The sequence below is a fragment of the Trachurus japonicus genome, chromosome 24 (assembly GCF_045865225.1).
Source record: "Trachurus japonicus isolate A0001 chromosome 24, Traja_1.0".
Lineage (NCBI taxonomy): Eukaryota > Metazoa > Chordata > Actinopteri > Carangiformes > Carangidae > Trachurus > Trachurus japonicus.
This window is the reverse complement of record NC_140930.1, coordinates 14,708,033-14,724,323: the sequence shown is the minus strand read 5'-3', so window position 1 is coordinate 14,724,323 and position 16,291 is coordinate 14,708,033. Positions and strand designations below refer to the sequence as shown.

The 16,291-nt window shown below is 39.9% G+C and overlaps 1 protein-coding gene across 2 annotated transcripts; it reads right to left on the bottom strand.

The window, feature by feature from the left end:
* Positions 1-368: 368 nt before the first annotated feature.
* capn3b (calpain 3b) lies at positions 369-15,493 on the bottom strand. Of its 2 annotated transcripts, XM_085771494.1 has the most exons (23): positions 14,933-15,493; positions 12,105-12,174; positions 11,567-11,685; positions 11,094-11,227; positions 9,678-9,846; positions 9,415-9,498; positions 9,212-9,303; positions 8,598-8,675; positions 8,257-8,417; positions 7,458-7,627; positions 7,331-7,342; positions 6,358-6,566; positions 6,195-6,231; positions 5,700-5,723; positions 5,352-5,435; positions 4,242-4,319; positions 4,090-4,147; positions 3,932-3,999; positions 2,533-2,601; positions 2,347-2,425; positions 2,078-2,194; positions 1,901-1,959; positions 369-885 (listed from the first exon to the last, which is right to left on the bottom strand). In XM_085771494.1, exons 1-23 carry the CDS (start codon positions 15,272-15,274, stop codon positions 859-861), a joined length of 2,340 nt encoding a protein of 779 aa, XP_085627620.1. In that variant the 5' UTR covers positions 15,275-15,493; the 3' UTR covers positions 369-858. The 2 variants fall into 2 exon arrangements, with proteins under 2 accessions (XP_085627620.1, XP_085627621.1); XM_085771495.1 differs by lacking the exon at positions 5,700-5,723.
* Between the last annotated feature and the right edge of the window lie 798 nt (positions 15,494-16,291).

The following is a 16,291-nucleotide window of genomic DNA, read 5'->3' as shown; positions in this document are numbered from 1 at the left end:
AGATCATTATTACTGCTTTTTGAGGGTCTTTTGGACTAAGTTTAAAATCCATAGGTTTATATTTAACAACCTGTGTGGTCAATATTTGCCAATATTCAGATACTGTATCCTTCTTCTCTCCCTGACTCGGACTATTGTCACTTCACTTTTGAAACAGATTCTCTATGACGAAGACTTTTGAAACATTGTGCATAATTTAATACAGAAACCATCCCTTATTTCATAACATTTACATTTTTTTTTTTACCCCTGCACACACACATACGCCACCTTGTACAACACATTCTTGAATATTGTGCATAATGGAAAAAAAATCAGCGAGACAGGTGAGACCAACCTGTCCAGAGTTGAACTTGTATGATGCTGTATTCTGTTTTTTAAGTTCTGACTTCTTGTTTTTGTTATGTTATACTGTACAGTATGTATTTAATTTGTAATTAATACCAACTGTATGGGTACAGCAATAAAAGGAGAAATGTAAGTGTAAGCCTCCATTTTACATATATATAAGATTTGTCAAACAAAATGCTCTGACTGAGAGCTCATATTCAGTAGGTACTAGTTTGTTTTTGTTTTTTTACTACTGATAATCTTTTCAATAGTAATCATATTACAACATGGGACATTAGGCAACAACAGGCAACTCTGCTTTGCTCTCATAAGAGCACCTGTTCACGTCACTGAATCAAATGGCAGCGACATCAAGACTTTGTGATCACAAACAATGACATTCAGTTCAGTGATGCTAAAGAAAAATGCAGCGACTGTCCAGGAGAGTTCAGCCCTGACAAAACTGGTGTCGTAAACTTGAGCAGCGACTTGTCTGCAGCAACATCAGGACAGGGACAAGAAGTCGACCTAAGAGTACATGGTCAGCTGGAGCCACTGCAGAGAGAGGAGGAGGAGGAGAAAGATAAGAATAAACAGGGTTCCCACTTGTCCTGGAAAACCTGGAAAATGGTTGACCAATTTTCCAGTCATGGAAAACACATGGAAAATGAGAAAAAAAAGTCAAATGTCAACAGTCAAATGTCCTGGAAAAGCTTTTACCACATCGACTACCAGAGCTCTATTTGCCGTTTTCAGACCTCACTAAGGATTTATTTTCTAAAAAAGTGCCCAGTGAGAAAACTAGAGACTTTGAGTTGATGAGTGTTTCCAGTATTGGACCCCATGTTTGTGTTGTTCTATGATAAATTCATAGGAATTTCTAAGCATGTACAGTACTGTAAGAGATTATTGCATAACTTAGAGCCATAGACTGCACATCTTTAAATCAGACTTCTGGGGCTGGGAGAGGAAGAAACATAGAAACAAAAATGTACAAAATAAGGTACAACTGTCGAAAAGAACACTTCTCCAAAGCATGAACGGGACAGAGGATGTATAATAACATGTCTGTCAGACTGTAGCCGCTGAAAATGTCCCGGAAAAGTCCTGGAAAATTATTTCAAGAAAAGAGTAGGAACCCTAAATAAAGGTTTTACCTTCAAATAATAGACTGATAAACCCTGAGTGAATAGAAATGTAAAAACCAGTACAGGGCCAAGATGATAATATAAATTCTGCTCGTAGTTAAGTGGATTTTATCTACAAGTATGAAGTTTCAAAATGGGTTAACTTAATTGATAAATTACGTCCTGTTTCAGTGTTATGTTAACATAATTTTGGATGAAGGGGCTTCTGATGCGCAGCTTCAAAGTAAAAGTTCAACCAAAACTGACCACAGTAAGTCAATAAATGGTTTTAGGATTATACATGTTTCTATTTTTTAATGTATTATCTAGTCTATGAAGCCCTTCATTACACCATATTTAAAAGCTTCCATCAGTGCATTTACCATTAACCTTTAATTTTCCTGTGATTAAAGTATAAAGAAGAGAGAGAATGTGTGAGTTACCTCCAGTACATTCAGTTTGATTAATCCATCTCCGTCTTTATCAAAGGCATTAAAAGCTCCTGCAAGAGACACAAGAAAATCTCTATACAAACCTTTTTTCATGTGACTCATGGCTGAACCGTGTCAGATTTTTGGTGACATACAATACCAGAAAAGCACAAGTGCAGGTATACTTACTGAACATGCCCTCTAGCCGCACAAAACAGCAGATGTAGCTGTCAAAGTCGATGTTGAGGTGTTCGTCGGCGTAGCGCATCGCTAAGATGTCGTATAACTGTTTGTTGAGGTGAAACCCTTCATGTGAAAAGGAGGAAACAGAAATTCATGCTTTTACACATATTGTAGTTAAAGGTTTTTTATTATTAAGTTGTAGATAAAAGGATGTGAAGCCAGTGGTAAAAAAAAAAAAAAACTTTATTATTGAAATATAATATGCAGCTGCTCACCTGCATCATGAACGGCGTTCCTCATCTCAAAACTACTGATGGAGGAGGATTTGTCTTTATCATAACGCTTGAAGATCAGCTGCAAACACAAAGACACTGACAGTCAGATAAGATGAAAGCTTGTATGGTTTTTGTAAAACTGAATATGAATATCAAAGTAAAACGTGGTCAAATCCACCCCCATACCTGCCACTCCTTGATCTTTTTCCACAAGTGCTTGAACTCTTGAAGGTTCAGCTTCCCTGTCCCGTCAGTCTAAGAAAAGCCAGTTAAGATATTTTTAAAGTGGATGTTTCTTTACTTTTACTTTCTTTCTTTTTGAAATGTTTTCTACCATTTTAATTTCTCCAAAGAGTCCAGATGTTTTCTTGGTCACTATGTGTCTTCCTTATTCTTGCATTATTGCAATATGCACTGTTCTATGGGCATAGTCTCAACATTGGTAGGAGCCCAACAACCCCACCAAGACAAAAACTACCTTTTTATTTTTAAATGCTGTAAACTGAATGGTTTCCTTATATCATTTGTATTTACACTGACATCAAGCTGATCAATTTTATTTATTCATTTATTTCCATGTTTGTTTATCATAATATGATCTTTTTACTCACTCTTGTCTCTATTGATGAAACTCAGTTTAAATTGAGTTTAAATAAATAAACTTGGCTTTACTAAACTGAGTTTAATTTCAAACGGTGCTCATCTTAAAATGAGTTTAAATTAAAATCCGATCAAACGTTGTTGGTGCAATTCAGCCTCAGTCAATCAAACGCTCCCATGGAAACATCGTGGAAACAGCCCATGGAGGACTGATTAGCCTACTATCAATTATCAAATATGACTTCAACCCAAGCTTAAAGGGATAGTAGCATTTTTTTAAAGTGGGGTTGTATGATCTACAAATAGCCCCTAAGTACTTTAATTGCAGTAGAAGACTCTCTACACTCCTCTCGTTAGCAACGCCAGCCCATAGCCCTGCCCAGAGATTTACAACATACATTGTTGTGAATGGACCCAAAGAAACGGCCTATTTTCGTGGTCTAAAAGAGGTTTTACCTGAAAAAAAAAATACACAGTTCCATTGTTCGCTATAATAAAAATTTTTCCAGCCCCTCAAAGTGCAGGAAAACCGCAGTTTTTATTTGGACCCAACCAACTGCTGATCAGCGGGCGCTAACCCTGGGCGGAGGGATACGTGAGTTGGTTAGGTCCAAATAAAAACTGTGTTTTTCCTGCACTTTGAAGGGCTGGAAAAAATTATATTATAGCGAACAATGGAACTGTGTTTTTTTTTTTCAGGTAAAACCTCTTTTAGGCCGTGAAAATAGGCCGTTTCTTTGGGTCTGTTCACAACAATGTATGTTGTAAATCTCTGGGCAGGGCTATTATGGGCTGGCGTTGCTAACGGGAGGAGTGCAGAGAGTCTTCTACTGCAATTAAAGTACTTAGGGGCTATTTGTAGATCATACAACCCCACTTTTAAAAAAATGCTACTATCCCTTTAATACATACAAGTTCATTCAAATATTAGGAGGGAAATTTTTGACTTGTTAATTAGTGGTCGGTGGTTCCACTGGAAGGATACATCCATCAAGGCGATCATACTCCGACACGTCTCGAGGCTGAAACCTTCTGTGGTCTTTATTTCACTGTCTGTGGAGGAGAAACAAGTCGGTGTGAGCCATCACCACGTGACGCAGCCTTCAGCGACTGTCGCGCTCTTTTCATCGTGGGCCTACTCACGTTTGGCGAGTACGTTCTTCATGACCGTCTTCAGTTCGTTGGCACAGATCTGCATGTCCTAATGGATGGAAGAGGAAAAGAGGTGTTTCATGTCAACTGAAATTTAAAAAACACACGTTCATACATCTGTGTTTATTCTCGCTGACACTCACCTCGCCAGCAATTTTCTCGTAAATGGCCCTGAACTGTTTTTCCTCCTCGGTCTCCTCCTCAGGTTCCAACATTTTTCGCTGAGTGAGAGTTAAACAGAGTTATTAGGTCAAAAAATAAATACATTTAATTTAAATGTACCATTTGCATTTTTTAGATATAGTATAAAGAACCGAACTAACTTACTAACTGAACTTGCATTACAGCTAGCCATAAGTACACTCAAAATGTTATATGCCGTTTATTGTTCTGTCTCAATAAATTCATTAAGACAAATGTCAACAGACGTGTTTTGATCAATAATACTGTAAGGAGATGCCACGAATTTGTCATTTCAATTGACTGTTTTGTTTTCGAAATTTCAAGATTAATTGAATTCTATTAAATTGATCAAAATTTCAGAATTAGTTAGTTTTATAATGTAGAAATCTAATGCTTATATGGTAAGACAGAGGTTTGACCAATAATATCTGGAATTGTAGGGTAGAAGTGTGGATTATCTATATATTTTTCTCATTTGGAAAGCATCAAACTTGACTCGGTCACCGAGAAAGGTCTGTGACCAAAACGTTGGATTAATAAATGTTTCAAGTGAGAAGAAAGTGTGTGGGAGTTTCTCTACAAGCCTGATGCTGCTCTTCCTTTCTGAAAACCAGTAGGCTATACTACGGCCAAACCTCATTTGGAAATCAAAAGAGTTGGAGTTCATCAGTTCTTAGTTTGGTAAGAGGTATCTCTGGACAGTTTAAATATTAGAAGTCTTATCTTATGGTTTTGTTTTGTTTGTTGTTTGGTCACTATGGGATGCATTTCCTCACAGAGCCAGAGGAGAGCAGCACATGTCCGTAGCCTATGAACAACCGGACCTTCACACACACCGAGGCCTTACAGGAAAACAGGTGCAGCTGAGCTGCTTGAGTTCATTTGGCCTCAAACTCAATTGTTTTATTCCCAGTGATGTTATTTGACCTGGTGGAGATTACATTACAGCGCCGTCAGTCTCCAGAAATTATGGCAGGGCAGAGGTCACAGTGTTGTGTGGCTGCAGTGTTGATATTTTCGCTGCTAAATTATCATCTGTCTATACACAAGTCTGCTCCAGCAGCAGATACCTTTTTCTTCTTCTTTTCCCCCAGGATGCCGTCGTGCTCGATTTCCTTGTTGGCACGCGCTCTGTCTGACACAAATACAATAGGCTGGCATGTGGAGTAAGAGCAGTGGTTGGTAAGAGGAGAGAGGGGAGTTATAAAAGACAAACAAAAACAGAAAAAGAAGAGTTAATTTATAGTTATTCCACCGTTTATAATCTCTATATTCAATGATGGCACAAACTATAACTGCCAACATTGCTGAAAGATGACGAACAATGGGGACAGGCCAAGAGAGAGACAGAGAGAGAAAGCCTAAGCCTACAGTCTAAAAGCAAATCTACTTGTTCTACCGCCACATGCATGCTTTACCTTTCCTTTGGTTTTCTTGTCTTGCTGATGGCCAATAAGACAAGGAAGGACAGAAGGATGAAATGAGATGAAACGGAGGAAAACACATGGATAGTGAAGCCTGTTAGTAACTCTTGTGTGGGGGAAAAGTAAGTGAACAAAAACTGGGACAAGACAGAGAGAGATGAAGAAGTTGATGAAATTATGTAAATGTGAAGTTTCTTAAGGGTTTCCTGTGAGTTTACATGCATTGGTTCAACTTTTGTTAGGTGGCCGTTTTAACTTTTCTACCTTAACAAAGTAGTGTGTGTTTTCATTCAATTAATTCATTCCTTTGTTGTGGACTCTGATTGCCTACACGTCCATCAGAAATACCAAAACAAACGTTTCCTCATTTGTTTTTAACACGTTAAACATAATTTTGTAGAGACAGAGTTATTTTGAGTCATGTCACCCTTTGCACACAGTTATTATGATATATTTTGATTCCACTACTACTTCCTGGATGTTGCAAACCTGCGCTTGGCCAGGGTCGATGGTGCTCTCTGCTTCCCTGTGTGGAAAGAGAGGCCCATTAAGATTCCTGCTATCAACTCATAATGACCTTCATTATAAATGCTTTTCTATATTTGACAATTTCCCTGTAAACAATCCTCCAAAAATAGGCGATCCTCCTTACTCGGACGTGTTCCTCTTCTCCGAGAAGACCCTGAGGATGAACTCTCCGTCTTGATGCTGCTGGAAGGTCGTGGGGATGATGACGTACTCTCCCGGGGGCAGACGGAAACGGGCCGTTACCTCTCGTAGATTAATGTAGGTTTTACATTTCGCTTTGGAGGCCGTGTAGAGGAAGAAGTCCTTCTGCAGGTGCTGATTCTGTCCACGCATCTACGGATGGAAACAAACCAACAAACTGAGAGTGAAGTGAAAGTGTTGAGAAAGTGAGATGGGAATGGGAGCAGAAAACTCCTGGAATTAATGTGGTACTGATACTGATATAATTTCCCAAAGGTGAGTAAAGTTTCTTTCTATTAATGCTAAAGAAAATTGATAATGTAGGTTGTGCAGAAGTAATGGATAAATAATGTCCCAGTTTGTTGCTTCTATGTACATATTGTTTCCACTTTGGTGTAAAACCTCTTTAAGGTTTTGTTTGTTAAGCACCTTGGTGCAAATACTATTTGCTTCTTAAGGTGTTATATAAATAAATGAACTTGAACTTGAACTAGTATAACAAATACATAGATGATCGTTCAAATCAACAAGCACTGGTTATATTTACCAGAACAAAGTGTTGTAAACAATCAGAAATTTGTCTCGATTTTTGCATTAAAATTATTTTAATAATCAATTAACTTTCAAATAAGTGAATTATATCCTTATAAACTTATATCTGAGGGACCATCAGACAAAATAAAGCATTTCTGAGACGTCCTTTTGTATCCAGGAAGTACTGTTGAGCATTTTTTACTTGCCTATTTTCTAGTACAACCGATTCATTTATAAGAATGTGGTTATGTCGACCTAGAAGTTTTACAAAGGCTTGACCAGTGCTATAACTACATGAGCGGCTAGAGTCACCACACAAACACACGACTCTGTGGAGATACATTTCAACACAGGGAAAACCTCCTTCTCCGAGATGGACATACCTCCTTTGGTACCTGGAGAGAAAACACAGAGAAGAAGTTCAGCCTCAGTGAGTGGCGCGCACATCATCATCATCTTAACCACAGCAGAGAAGACCACAGGGGTTCAGGGGGTTTGTGTGTTCACTACCTCGTAGATGGAAAACCCGATGGTGAGGAATTTGGCCCCCTGATGGCGCTGCATCCTCCGACCTTTCTGCATCAGAGCCACGACGACGGTGCAGGTCAACTTCTCGTCCTCTGGGTCGTCATCCTCCTCATAGAGCTGCAGCCGGTACTGAGGGTTCGTCCAAAACGTGTCTGTAAAACACAAAGTAAATCTGCACGTTGCCTATAATATGATAGAAGGCTAATGGAAAAATACTTGAAAGGAGTTTGACCGGGGATATTTAAGGTATCTTAAGATGATTCCATCTTATTTATCATCCCTTCTAATCTTGGCTAACAGGGCCTACAGTCTCCGCTCTCAGGACTTTTGTCATTTTACTGTTCCTAAGGTGAGAACAGAAATGGGGAAGAAAGCTTTTAGATTCTCTGCTCCGAGTACATGGAACAGTTTGCAGTCAGAGCTCAAACTCAAAAGTCTGGTCTCTCTGAATGTATTCAAGTCCATGATAAATTCCATCACATCCAGGCTTCAGGAGTGCAAATGTTTTAATTGAGTGCAAATGTTTGACTAATCTTGTAAATTATTTTAACTAATTTTAAAAATTCAATTTTGTTTTTTGTTTTGTTTGTTCGTTTGTTTTATGTTTTTAATTAATGTGACTGTGTTGAAACTATGTGCTGTCATTCTTGGCCAGGTATCTCTTGCAAAAGAGATCTTGGATCTCAATGGGACAAACCTGGTTAAATAAAGGTTATAATAATAATAATAATAATAATAATAATAAAAGCTCAAATGAAAGCAGATAATCAACCCACTGTACCTGGGAAGTTCCTGCAGCCGCCAGCAGAGCTCCCTCTCACCCACCGACCCTGATTCACCGACACCGACCAGCTATGTCTTTCATCACCCTGGAGCGTGTCGGGGGTCAAGTTACACATCTCCAGCTTAGTGTAGTACTTCTTGAAATCATCGAAACACATCCTGGAGGGGGAAAACCAAAAAGGAAGTTTGTAGAAAGAAATGCTTTCTCGGCTTTTAGAAAAATTCCCAGTGGTTAAAATAAATTGATTTCATGGTTCAGTGTTTGGTTGACCACAGAAGAGAACAAGCCAACATTTGGAGTTACGAGTGACAGTGAATGTCTCGCTGGGTCCGACTCACCAGAACTCACTCGTCTCAACGGTCTGTTTCTGGAGGTTCGTCTTGTCTCCGACGGAAATGGTCGACCATTCCTTTGAACTGTGGACAGATACAAAAACACATGGATAAAATCATATTGATATCCTGTATGTTGTTCACCACAGCATGACGAATCCAAATCCATGAAGTTTAATTTGGCCGCGTAGCAGGAAAAGTGCAAATATGTTTTCATTTTTGTCTGAACATATCACAGCTCTGTCAAGTCATGGGTCCATCACAATGCTGAATTACATCATGCACATGTGAAGCCTAAGTTGTTTTTGACTGATGATGGGGAATGGTTTTTCAGAGAAGAGGTCTTTACTAGAGCTACTTTTAATAAAAAGTGCTGAAAGAATGGATTATTTGTGTAAATTCTACTTGAAATGTTCATATGGTTTGGTTTTGTTTGGTTTGTACTCTGCTGATTATGTTTGCTGGCTATGAGAAATCTGTGTCTTGTGAGCCCTTATAGGCTGGGCACCTTAATTGGTGTATGACACATAAATAAAATATAATTCATTCATTCATTCATTCATTCATTCATTCATTCATTCATTGTTAAAAGACTTGGTCTGGTCCAGGTCACATCTTACTTTGCGCACCACGGCCCCTTCCACAGCACCCAGCCCCAGGGATTGCGCAGGCGAATCAGATGTACTTTGGTGTCTTTATCAACCTCATTACACTGAAAAAAAAACAAGGTCTCAATTGCATTATTGTAAAAAAAAAAAACACCTAAATACATCTTACTTTCTTATCTACATTTACAGAAACTGGGCGAGTAACTATACAATACCTCTTCCAGGCCTGTGATGGAGTAGGCGTGACCTCTGACCAGCCCCTGCTCGATCCTAGTCTCCATTTCACTGGGTGAAAAAGCCTGAGAGATTAAAAACATGTGTCACAGCAAAACACAGACTGGATTTTGAGACAACACACCTTGCAAAAACACAATGTGAATGCATTGAAAGATTCCTGAAACTGATGTGTGTGAAGAAACTATGGATTTAACTTATTTATAACTCACACCTATGCACCTGCCCTGTCTCCTCTACTCACATCTATGGAGCAGCCCATCAGCGAGCCTCTCTCCAGCGCCTTCCTCATGATTTTGTAGAGCTCTTTTGGCGCCTCGTCCAAATCAAAGAATTCAGTGACTCCTCCTGTGAAATCCTCCATGGCCTCCAGGGTGTTCCCGCCCTTCAAGGCCTCGTAAGACCCGTGCAACCTACGTGGAAGGACGGAGGAGGCTGTGTGTTATTGATAGTATGAACTTTATGAAGCCACTCGGTTCAGTATTGGTGCTTAAATCATGGGAACTGCCAGGGAGGCGAGAGGTCGATGGTTTCATGGGTTTGACATTATTTAAAAGTAAGAGACGACTAATATCAAAACAACAAACCACCTGAGATGTTTTCAGACACTAAAGCAAGAACATTAAATTATTAAATAGTGCAAGATAGTGTGAGTGAGAGATTTTTAAAGGGATTGTAAAATAAGAAAACAACGATGGTATCGGGAAGTGCAATAGAATAATAGGAGGGCAATAAAATAATCAGTGTAGTAGAATTAATGAGATGCTATATGGGTACATGTGCAATAGGAAGAGCATGTGCAATAGTGCAAATGAAGAGAGTGTGTGTGTGTTGGTGCAGGGTTGTGAGACAGACTGTTTCTTTATTAGATGTTTCTGTGCTCATATGAATCTATGCCATATGTAAACAGACTTCTGTGTGTGTTTTATGATGTGCTGTATGTGAATATGTGACATTGTCTTGCGTCCAAAACAAATGTCTCCTAAGGGAAACAATAAAAGCAACTAATTAAAGCAGAAGTAAGCGATCCGGTCGTTTTGGCTAATGCTGCGTTCCAGGCAGGCTTTTGAAACCGTAAATTACAGCTTCAAGTCACGACTTACGACTTTAACTCGTGTTTTTCCGACCTGTTGCCTGTGAAAGTCACTATAACGGCCACTCGTAACTTCCGACCCGTGAACGCGCACCAGATCGAACTCGTACGACTTCACAGGTCGGAAAAACACTAGTTACGGGTTGCCCTGAACGCACCATAACTTCTTGTCAGCCGACGGAGTTAGCGGCCCCCGCCCTCGTCATGGATCTATTGGTCCTCGTCCCTACGTCACCACATTCACGCGCATCCCTTGGCTGCACACACAGCCCTTTATGCCGTTCTCTCTCCTCATTGGATAAAACTTGTAGGATACGAGAAAAGTTTTCTCCTCGGCTCAGAGCAGAGCAGAGGGACTGACAGACCCGTGTTTCGGTCCAAACACTCTATGTAAGTGATTGCTGTCGGAAGATAGAACTATTTAAGACTTATATTAACACAAAAATATCGCTTACTTCTGCTTTAACTAACATAAACCTCAGGTCCAAACTCAGAGGCAAAACTATTTAGCTAAATCTGGGCCCGGCTGAATGAGCAGATGGGAGGACGTTGGTAGATGCTGCTCACTTTGCATAAGCTTTTTCCAAGAGAGCGCTCCAGAACTCGTTCTGTCTGAAAGATTTGGTGAACACCAGCTGGTTTTTACAAGTGGGAATCCGGTCGTCCACAACCACATCGACCCATTCGCCATAACGCCAGAACTGAAAATAAGAAGACAAAACCGTGGAGAACAGTAATGAGACAGTGAAGAACCAAATCATAGGTGTCCATTAGATGTTTTAACCAGTTTCTATGTAATATAACCTGATGTGTATACTGAATACCACACAAGAAACATTCACCTTTGATAACATAGAAATATCACGAGTGAAATGGAAAAACTCTTCATTTATGTCTTTCTTTTTATATCCGCAAATCAAATCCGAGCTGCGTTGGTTATTCAAGAGTCGCTGCATCAAAACAGCAATATGATTCTGTAGTGAAAGTGCGCGACAGTTCATCTGCTCGTTGCACAATCTGTCAGCTGTTTAATTTAAGACCTGGAAATGGAAGATGCCGGCGTAGTTCTCGGTGAAGCTCTGATCCGGAGGAATGACTCTGTAGAGTAACTTCTCATTGAGCGTCAGGCAGGCGATGGCAGCCAGCAGCCAGCAGTCACCTGTCAGGAGCAGACACATGAGCTACGAAAGCAGAAACCGCACATTAAAGCCACATAACTGCAGGTGTCAGTGATGGGGTAAATGGTCATGACCTCATCAAAGCTGTTTCTGCTTGTAAAAAAAAACATCTCAAGTGAAAGCACAACTTTTTATAACATCCATAAATTTCAAGAAACACCTGCATTTATTTTTTACTATTTTTTTTTATCATGATTAAACATTAATAACTTTCTCGTCTTGTTTTCAGGTAATAAAACCAATTCAATGCTGACACAATGAGGGAAACAAGTCAGAGAAAATAGAGCAGGGGGAAAAGTTCACATTCACATCTACGTATGTTCCCTTTAATATTTCTGCCAGGGTTGTGTGAATTAATATTTTGAAACTGTTCGAAAGCAGAAATGGTTGAAAATATTACCCAATTCTCCTTGACAGATGTCAGTCCTCTTGGCTCCATCTATGATGAACTCTGGGTTTTCACAAATTTCCTGTCATATATATTAAAAAAAAGAGTATTAGGGGGCTTTTTCTCAGCATGTTGCAAAATACACTCCATGTGCCACCAATTTTTGTTGTATTTTCTCACACACTGGAGGCCACACAAGTTATAGTACTTGATTTTAAATGTCTCTAACAAGAAAAATGCCCTTCTTTACCCCATTTGAATGACCTGAAGGCAGCACTACTCTTTAGTGCTGTATTGGGTCTGATCGGGTGCATGCTTGACAAAATCTGTATGAAATACAGTTTAATTAATGACCCTTCTCCTTTTAATGGATAATTATAATAATAAGTAATAAACATTCTTGTTTTATTAAGCCATATTCTTGTGGTCTCTGAAAAATAATTGATATCACAAACACTAGAGTTCATAATAATCAATATTTTAACTTTAAAATCTGTGTACAGAATATACCTCTGACATGATTGACAGTATGAGGACTTAACCCTGAAACTGAAAGCAAGTTGGAGAAAGTTCCCAGGCCGGGGTGAACCTGTGACCGCCGAGCCCCCTCTGCATTCGCTGCATATTTATGAGGAGGCAGCTGTTTGGGGGCGGCGGGTCACGACCCTTTAGTCATCTGGACAAGTGATAATGCTGTGCTGAATGCGGAGAAGCACTCACCTCATAACTACGTGTCTCTGTAACATCAGCGTGACTGACAGCCTCTGGGATCATAAAGGAAACTGGAACTTATACCAACATATTCCCCAGTCGCCTGTCGTCATGGATAAATTTATACTGGTGCATGGTGAAACATTATTTCTATTTCTGAGCACATATTGTCGCTTGTAATTGAAGGATTTCATGTTAAAGGATTAAACGGGCTTCCCAGCCTGTGCATTTGAATCCCTCTCACCTATTTAGGTCTCTACAAACAATTCTCAAGCAAAAACCAACATTTTCTAAATCCCTTGAGATGTTGCAAGAAAATCCTTGACAGCCCAGGCAGAAACCCAGTTGTCTGGTGTTACAGAATAATAAGGACAGAATAATAACACCAGGTCTCAGTTTGTTTAGGGGATTCACAGTGACACGATTCCCGTCATCATACGACTAACTGTAAGCCGTGAAAACGCAGCCTCATGATCCAAATTTAGAGCAGAGCCCACTGCTGACACCTCGATGGGATTCATGTATCACTAATCTCTGCTGAGTGTCTGAAGCTGCATTTATCACCTGCCATGACAATCACAGCTCAGTTGCACTTTCTACAAAACAGAAACCTTAAATTTTAATAATTTGTGTGCTTCGTTTGTTGTTTGTAAATCTGATATGTTGATATTGTACAGTTAATATGGAAATAGATACTCATTTTATCATAAAATAATCATACTTAACAATAATCAAATTAAACTGTGGGTGATTCATTCTCATGTTTAAAAGATAGTTCAACATTTTGGCAAATTGGCCCATTGCCATAATCCCTATAGTTTTAGGAGTAGGTTTGTTACCTTTAATTGTCGGTGCAAGCTAGTTTTAGAAGGGCGGAGCAGAGCCGCGAGCTGCTCAGAGCTACGCTACGGAGGCTTCTTGGTTTCCCTCATCAAACTCATCAAATACACAATCCAACCACTCCAAAACGCTCTGGTGGACAAGTTGTGACCTGCACATTCACCACGCTATGAGATAATAACAGAACGTTACGAGGCGGAGTTGTTTCCGCGGGCAAATGCAGAGACTGCTTGCTGAAAAACTGCCCCCGACAGGAACGCACATCAGTGGTTTTGCATTAATTTATACCTCGAAAACAACTCTGTGGCAATGGGCCAATTTGCCAAAATGTTGAACTATCCCTTTAAGATGTTCATGTCAGTGAAAGCAGTGGTTGAAAGTTACTCTGTATGTTTGTTTAGATACTTTAAGTAATTTTGAGCTGTTTGCACTTTACTTGTGTGTTTTGATTTAATGTCAATAGAAAAGTCTGAACATGTGTGGAAATATGCTTTATATTTATCACTGAGAATTAAATGAGAGACCTATTAAGTCGACGAAGCTACAGCCACAAGACAGTTATTTTATCTTAAGCTAAGATAAGCTACACATAAAGACTGGAAATGGGTCGAAATAGCTACTAATTAACAGGTTGTATCATTTGTATAATCTGTTGATTAGCTGTTACCGCCGGTTTAGTTACAAATTAAACCATTAACAAGAGCTAAAATAATATTTAAAGCTATTTCACTGCTGCTATCCAACGTGATGCATCAGTAATAATAATCCAAGCATCCCTATAAAATATCCTAATATATACCAGTACATATGATATGATGTCACAGTTGGAGAGCTTACTTTGCAGTATGAACGCAGTGTTTGCATTTCTGTCTATTAGTGTTACACATACTGTACGTATGTGCAGGGGGGTAACATTACTTGAACATGTGTCTTCTGCCAAATGTCCTGGTATCAGAACCATCTGGAAAACAACCAAACCCAAGCTGCAGGTCATAAAATAAACATAAAAGCCTGAAGCCAACACACCGAGCTGCCACTATGTTTCCCAGCAGTGTCAAGAAAGCGTCCTCCTGTGTCGGGGGTCAGCTGTTTGTGACTGTAGAAGGTGGTAACCCAGAGCTATGCCATTCAGCCACATCAACCTGACACCACACAAATGTGCTGTGGAGTAAGTGATGAGATACACCGAGCGTCTGGAGAAGAGCTTTTTAAGAGCCACTTTCACCAACGTTAACTGCAACTTATAACCCACAGTAAAGAGGATGTGACAATAAAGACCATCAACTCACCGAGGGGCGTTTCCACTCAAACTTCATCGCAGGTTTTTGGCTGTAGAAGAGTGAGGACTCGTCTGCGGGGAACAGAGGGTCTTCAAACAAAACGTTCTTCTTTACGTATTTGTCTCGCAGCTCCAAAAAAGTCTTGAGACGCTTGGCATCCTTGACTGCCTCGTTTCTGCTCAGGATAGCAGAGTAGATTGAGTTCGCCCCAGTGGGAGAGTAGTCAGATTTGTCGTCAGGCTCAAAGGATGCTTCGGTTTCGTAAAGCACCTTCACCTGTATCTCCTCCACAACAGGTACTTTCCCTGTATTGTCCCCCATGTTATCAGTGCCAGCCGCAGCCTTTGACATTCCCGTTTCAGAGGGCAGCTTGTGAAGTGGCGTCCTTCCCCTTTTTTTTTTGTGTGTGCAGAAACAGAGAGTGAACTTGCAAAACAACCCAAAGAAACTTCCTGTGTTTCCTCCCTGACTCTGCTGATCACTTTAAGTTCCTTTTTAAAAAAAATAGGACTGTCTGTCACAGCTTGTGGACTGTTCCTAACCAACAGCCTCTCGCACCAGCACCCACACGGTCACTGTTTAGTCCCTGGGCCTAAATATAGGCCTCTTTAAAGGAGGGGAGGAGGCTTCTTGGAGAGAGACCCTGATCATGTCCCAATAGTTTCAGTTCACAGTGTGGTGCTCAGTGGGACTCTCCACAATCTGTCATAAGTGCAACACTGCAGTGGGAGTGGTAGATCAGACCACACAACAAGTGGCGGCTAGTATGGTCATGCATGTTTGCATTGCAATAGCCTACAAAATAAAGTTTGTAGTCAGCACTACAAATCAGACAGTTTCATATCTATTTTATTCATTATAACTTTAATAATTTCCATAAAAATGTATAGAAATTCACAACACAGGTTTAAATTCACTAAATGTGTTCTTGTGTAATGTTTTTGCAAAAACAGTGTCTGTTTAAAGGTGACAAATAAATATATAAATGGAATACAATATAAATAGAAAAACATAGGCCTTTAAAAGTGTTTACTTGGTTTCTTTTGGGTTTGGGTATGGGTTCTGTCGCAGCCATTAGTTTTACAGTCGGTCTACAGTCGTGCCCACAGCCTGGGATTTAACATCAGTTATGTTGACACCTAGTGGTCAGATAAACGACTCGACATCTACTTCCGTGTCTAATGGTTTGGTAAGGATGACAAAACAGACCAATCATTATAATTCAGTGTTCAGTTGGCCCGGCCCCTTGTCAATCTACCACTCTACCAAAGAAGAAAAAGGAGGGGACTGAGCGAAGGGTTGCCAGGTTTGAAGAAAACCCGCTTTCTTATGTTATTTTTTAAAGGGACGTTGAAGATGGTATTATTA